The 6,769-nt window shown below is 48.5% G+C and overlaps 1 protein-coding gene across 1 annotated transcript; it reads left to right on the top strand.

Annotated features, from left to right (window-relative positions):
- The first annotated feature begins 2,919 nt into the window (after positions 1-2,919).
- Positions 2,920-6,594, top strand: Rhebl1 (RHEB like 1). The gene is made up of 8 exons (XM_006974386.3): positions 2,920-3,182; positions 3,791-3,862; positions 4,606-4,673; positions 4,940-5,022; positions 5,111-5,167; positions 5,372-5,419; positions 5,867-5,948; positions 6,102-6,594. Exons 1-8 carry the CDS (start codon positions 3,131-3,133, stop codon positions 6,189-6,191), a joined length of 552 nt encoding a protein of 183 aa, XP_006974448.1. The 5' UTR covers positions 2,920-3,130; the 3' UTR covers positions 6,192-6,594.
- The last annotated feature ends 175 nt before the right edge of the window (positions 6,595-6,769 follow it).

Genomic DNA, 6,769 nt, shown 5'->3' with positions numbered 1-6,769 from the left:
CAGAGGCAAGTAAATCTCTTGGTGTTCAAGGCTAGGGTCTCTGACAAAGAATGTTCTAGGCCAGCCAGGGCTACATAATGAGATGTGAGATGTTGCCTCAAAAAAAAAAAAAAAAAAAAAAGAGCCGGGGGTGATGGTGTACATTTTTATCCCAGCACCTGGGAGGCATAGGCCAGTGGATCTCTGAGTTCAAGGCCAGCCTGGGCTACACAGTGAGTCCCAGGAAAGTCAGAGCTAGGTAGAGAGACCCTGTCTCAAAAACACCAAACTCAATCCAAACAAAAAAATATATATATATATAAAATACAAAAACAAATAAAAATCTCCCCAAACCCCAAATAGTGGTTAAAAAAAAAAAGCCACAGCTACCAAGTATTAATGTTTATTATTATTATTGTTTTTTTGAGACAGGGTTTCTCTGTGTAGCCCTGGCTATCCTGGATCTTACTCTGTAGGCCAGGCGGACCTCAAACTCAGAGCTCCGCCTGCCTGAGTGCTGGCATTAAAGGCCTGCGCCACCACCGCCCAGTGTTGTTTATGATGATAATGATTTGTATTATACATCAGCTAGGCAGTGATCTAGAGTTTTAGAAAACAAAGAAGTCCTATGAAGTACGGCATTAGCCAGAATTTTGTGTCTCTGTGACCAAATACCCAAGAAACACTACTTCAAAGAGGGAGAGGTCTATTTTGGCTCAGAATTCCATAGGGTTGGTCCATAGTCACAAAAAGAGGCATACAGGAAGGGACCAGAGTGAACTAGAGCCTCAGGACCACCCTCCACCAATGGCCTTCTTCCTCTGTTCTCTCTCACCAAGGGATGAATCCATTTATTAATTTGGAGCTCTCATGACATAATTGTCTCTTTTAGTTTATTTATTTATTTTTTTTTTTTTTTTTTTTTTTTTTTTTTTTTTTTTGGTTTTTCGAGACAGGGTTTCTCTGTGTAGCTTTGCGCCTTTCCTGGAGCTCACTTGGTAGCCCAGGCTGGCCTCGAACTCACAGAGATCCGCCTGGCTCTGCCTCCCGAGTGCTGGGATTAAAGGCGTGCGCCACCAACGCCCGGCTATTTATTTATTTTTTAAATTATTATTTCATGTGCACGGATCCCCTGGAACTGGAGTTACAGTTGTGAGCTGCTATGTGGGTCCTGGGAATTGAATCTGGGTCCTCTGGAAGAGCAGTCAGTGCTCTTTAACTGCTGAGCCATCTCTCCAGGTCCCCTCACCCCCACGTGTGTGTGTGTGTGTGTGTGTGTGTGTGTGTGTGTGTGTGTGTGTGTATATGTGTGGGGTGTGTGTGTGTGTTCTGGGGGTTGAACACAAGGCAGGCCTCATATATGCCATGGAGTCACAATTCCAACCTCTGTGAATAAATTTAAATGCCAGGAAAACCAGACTTGGCCCGTCATGTCGATCTCTTCCAGCAAACCTCAGGCAGTGTCTGGTCCAGAGCGCATAGAACATGCTCAACAGACTTTGTTGTTGTTTTGAGACTGGGTTTCTCTGTGTAACAGTCCTGGCTGTCCTGGAACTCACTCTGGAGACTAAACTGGCCTTGAACTCAAGTGCTGGGATTAAAGGTGTGTGCTACCACCACCCAGCTCTCTCTCTCTCTCTTTTTTAAGACAGGGTCTCTTGGGCTCAAACTCACTCTGTGGCTCAAGGCCATAATGAGTTTGAACTCCTGGCCTTCCTGCCTTCACCTCTTAAATCCTATGGGCCTAGGCCACCAAGTCTGTTTTTTTTTTTTTTGACAAGGTCTTACATATGAGTCTTGGGTGGCTTGATAACTGTTTAGCCCAGGCTGGTCTTGAACTCACAGTGTCCTCCTGCCTCAATTCTCGAATTTGAGTTCGGAGATCAAAAAATATTTGTTGAGCCAGGCTGTGGTGGCACACATTAATCCCAGCACTCAGGAGGCAGAGGCAGTTGGATCTCTGTGAGTTTGAAGCCAGCCTGGTCTACGGAAGGAGTTCCAGGATGGCCAGGGCTACACAGTGAAACCTTGTTTCGAAAAACAAACAACAACAACAAAAGTTAACTAAATGAATGCCCTGATTAAGATAAGGAAACATCAGACTGCACAGTCATACACTGAAGCAATTTCCCCCAGACTAAGAACTCCAGTTCTAAGGTTATATCTTAGAAGACTAAAAACTACCAACAAAAGGTCCAGGCTGAATGCTGGGGAAAGCAGGTGATAGACTGGAACTCCTTTCCTAGCCCAGAGACCATGGAAAAACAGAAGCCTAGAATCCGCCCAAAAGACAGGGTTTCTTCATGTAGCTCTGGCTGTTCTGGAACTCACTCTGTAGCCCAGGCTGGCCTCGAACTCACCGAGAGAGCCACCTGTCCCTGCCTCCTGAGTGCTGGGGTTAAAGGCGTGTGTGCGCCCACCACTGCCGCCTTCAGAGGCCCAGAATCTTTTCAACAAAACCTCCATCCTAAAGCTATTTGTAGTGGAAGCCCATTTTAATCTAGCACTGGGGAAGGAGAGGCATGCCAGCATGGTGTACATGGGGAGTTAAAAGGCCAGCCAGGGTTACAAGATCAGACCCTGTCTCAAAAAACATAAAAACCAAAACCCAACACTCCAGCCAACCGCAGCAGGTATTTTCCTTTTCACTTCGTATTTTCACAACGGGTGTTTTTCCATCTACGATTCGAATCGCAGCCTCTTCGGCTAGGCTGCAAGTGGGCAAGTACCTCTAGGACCCCGGGTTCCTTTCTCTTTCTTTATGAATGAACAGGCTCGGGTCTACGCATGTGCAGCTCCCAAAGCTCCCGCTCCACGTGAGGCCCACCCGTTCCTCCTTGTGGGAGACTCCGCCCTCCTTCATTCTAATGGACCAATGGGGAGCAGCCTAGGGGGCGGAGCCGGGAGCCGCCCGGCCGGGTATTCCGCCCCTCCCCCGGCCCCGGCGCCCGGCTCCCTTGCGTAGAGCTGCTGTGTTGTGATCACGTGGCCTGCCTGGGGCGCGCGGCTTGTTTTGGTTTTCCTTCCGCTTGCCCGGCGTAGCTTCGGTGAGCTGCTGCCCTTCCCGGGCTCCACCGCCTCCTGCATCCCGGCTGGTCTTCGGGCTCTCTCGGCCCGCGCTCTTAGGAGCCCCTCGGGGCGGCGTCTTGTCATGCCGCTGGTGCGCTACAGGAAGGTGGCCATCCTCGGGTACCGCTCCGTAGGTGAGTCTCCGCCCTCCCGAGAGCACCAGCGCACCGATGCTTTGTGGCCAGAAGAGGCGCGCTGCCGCGGGAACGTGATGCGCGGAGCCAATGTGGCCTGGGAAGAAGTCGGGTTTACTGCCAGGCGATGGAAGGGTGGAGGGATGCTGGAAGAGGAGCGCTCAAGGGTTAAAGTGGACCGGGCTGTGGTTGCATCAGTGGTCCCCGCGTTACTCTGGGAGCAGGGGAGCGGTCAGCATTTGAAGGGGAGCGGTCAGCATTTGAAGGCACAGTGGAGGTCTACGCGGGGCAGACACTTGCAAGTGTCCTTGGGCTGGTGCACTATATCCTGGGGAGTCCTGGATCTTCCGAAGGGTGAGGTGAGGTGGGGTGGGGCAGGAAGAGGCTTCCTGCGACGCTACTGAATGCATCCCAGTAGCCAAAATGCTGCTGCGGAATCAATGCGTAAGGATGTTGGTAATAATAGGCCAAGGGGAAACATTGCTTGGGGTCTCTCACTGACTGGGAAGCTGATTTGGGGTGCGTTTTGGTACTGGCCACAGTCCGAAAGGACACAAGGAGTGACTATGGATGGATGATTGCATTACAACAATCTCTGGTCCTTAAAGGGAAGACATCTTTGGCACATCAATTTGTGGAAGGCGAGTTCCTGGAAGGCTACGATCCTACAGTGGAGAACAGTGAGTAGTGTTCTTTAGTGTGAAGGGGATGGAACCTAGATAGACTGGCTGCCCTCTCCAACTCCTTAATTTGGGATTTCTTTGTTACCAAGGGGCTGATTTATTTATGTGTTCATCTAATCATTTCTGGGAATCCTGTGAGTGTCTAGAGCAGTGATTCTCAACCTTCCTAATGCTTGTGACCCTTTAATACAGTTCTTCCCCAGGAGATGGTGGCGTACACCTTTAATCCTATCACTTGGGAGGCAGAGCCAGGCGGATCTCTGTGAGTTCGAGGCCAGCCTAGTCTACAGAGTGAGATCCAGGACAGGCATCAGGCATTAAAGCTACACAGAGAAACCCTGTCCAAAAAAAAAACAAAAAACAAAAAAAAAAACAAAAAAACAATTCCTTATGTTGTGGTGACCCCAACCATAAAATTATTTTATGGCTACTTCATAACTGTAATTTTACTACTGCTGTGAATTGTAATGTAAATATCTGATATGCAGGATATATGATATTTGGCCCTCCAAAAAGTTGACTCACAGGTTGAGAATCAATGGTCTAGAGAGTGGAATTTGCAAGGTTCTAGCCCAGGATAGTATAGAATCTATACTACACTCTACTGTAGATAAGGATAGCAAGAACCCTAGCATGTCTCTCCTGGAGAGTTCCCTGTGTCACTCCCAGGGTCAGGGACACGCATCACTGGCCCTTCAAAGTGCCTCACCGGCAGGAAGTTTTCCTCTTTGTTTTTCCAGCTTTCAGCAAGACAGTGACTCTTGGCCAAGATGAGTTTCACCTACATCTAGTGGACACAGCGGGCCAGGTACCGGTTGGGGTAGAGTGTCCAAATGTTGCAATTCAACCCTACATAACGTCTTGTGGTCGGTGTGGTTCGTGTGTGACGCAGCATGAAAAGAAAAGCATTTGATCTGTTAACAGTGTGCAAAGGCTCATTGGAGCTACTTCATAAATACTTTGTTTAATGGGAGCCAGGAATGTCCCAGGGAGGGTCACTTGTATGCGGTCCCACCCGGTCTTTGTGATCTGAATGGCTTGGCTCTAAATACTCTCGTTTCTGTTTCTTGTCAGGATGAGTACAGCATTCTGCCCTATTCCTTTATCATTGGGGTCCATGGTTACGTCCTGGTGTATTCTGTCACCTCTCTGCATAGGTACGTGACTAAGATTTTAAGTGGGGCTTGGAAGGACTCAACAATTACCCTAGAACTAAGATTATAGCTCTATTTCTTATGTTTGAAGCTTCCAAATCGTTAAGAGCCTGTACCAAAAGCTCCATGAAGGCCACGGTAAAACTCGGTAAGTGGCCCTAGGAAGTAGAGTGTGGGCATGAGGGTGTGGAAGAGAGCAAAATTGTGACTTCTTCAAGGAGGCTGGACGTAGATGGTTGTTGGCTTGTTTGGGGAATCACCTAACCTTGCTGTAGTTGGAGGAGTTGGGGTCCATCGAAAATGGGGAAGGGGCTCTTGCAATCACACCGTAGTGACCACTGTTTCCTCACAGGCTGCCGGTGGTGCTTGTGGGGAACAAGGCAGATCTCTCTCCAGACAGGTGTGTACAGTCTCTGCTGCTCTGCGGCAAAGGAAAGTGAGTTGTACTGAGGCTCAGTCAAGCTGTAGTCCTTCCTGGCTCTGTTTGAGACAGGATCTTCACCATGTAGCCCAGGCTATCCTCCTTTAACTCCTTTCTGATTGTGCGAGCTGAGCTTGTAGGGGTGGGTCACCATGCCTAGCCATCGCCCCTTTATCCATCATTACCTTGGGGGTTATTTACGGACAGCCTTATCATACACCCATAATTCATATTTCACGCTTCAGTCTTACATCTGCCCATCCTGCTTTTGTTGACATGTGTTTTCTCTCTCCTCACCTTGCCCTCATCAAACCTTGGGGGAGGGGTGTGAAGCGCCAGAGGAAATCTGAATCTTGAAAGCACTTTCAGAGAGCTTGCAGACGTTATTATCTGCCTTCCATCTTTATGTTCCAAATGTGCTTCCAGAGAGGTGCAGGCAATTGAAGGGAAGAAGCTAGCAGAGTCTTGGGGTGCGACGTTTATGGAGTCATCTGCTCGAGAGAATCAGGTGCGGAGCCCACTTGGTGACAGGTTAACAGTGTCTTTCTTCCTTCGGCACTGCTTGGTGGTGGGGATGGTTAGAGAGTGGTGTGTTTGCCTCAGGGCTGGGTGGTGTTGCCACCGACTTGCCTCTGAATCTGAATCTGCTTATTTCTTGTAGCTAACTCAAGAGATCTTCATCAAAGTCATCCAGGAAATTGCCCGTGTGGAGAATTCTTACGGGCCAGATCGCCGATGCTATCTCATGTGAGCTCTTGACATGGACTAGCTGCCTGGTTTCTGCTGCAGGCATTTTCCAGCCTGCAGTGGGGGGCAGACCCTCGGGACTCAGCTGGCATGGATGCCAACTATGTCCCTGGCCCTCTGGGCACACACAGTGTGGTACCCTCATTTTTGCACACTCATCCCAGGTTCTGGTAACCTGGTGTTAATGTTTACAAAGGGGCAAGATGTCTCATGGACACTGGCTTCTAACTCCTTGTTTTTCTAAATGAACTTTTACAATCTGCACAGTTGGAATATGAGTCTTGGGCTTTGATTATCCAGGACCCACCCTCCTGGGTAGGTTTTGGGTGTGGGTTGGGTGAGGGTGTTGGTTGCTTGGCACCTCCTGGGGTGACAATGTATATTTGCAAATAAACTGAGAAATCTTTTGTTGTTGACTTCTCTGTGTCTGGAGAGAGCTGAGGAGTGATGGTTTCATTATTTAGTATGGAATCTTATCTTACTCCTCACTAAGGACCATTGCCCTAAGATTTAACTACTTATCTTTTTCATCTGTTTTGCTGTGTCTTTCTTTTTTTTTTTCTATACTTCAAGTTCTGTTGG

The sequence above is a fragment of the Peromyscus maniculatus genome, chromosome 20 (assembly GCF_049852395.1).
Source record: "Peromyscus maniculatus bairdii isolate BWxNUB_F1_BW_parent chromosome 20, HU_Pman_BW_mat_3.1, whole genome shotgun sequence".
Taxonomy (NCBI): domain Eukaryota; kingdom Metazoa; phylum Chordata; class Mammalia; order Rodentia; family Cricetidae; genus Peromyscus; species Peromyscus maniculatus.
This window is presented reverse-complemented; position numbering and strand designations above follow the sequence as displayed.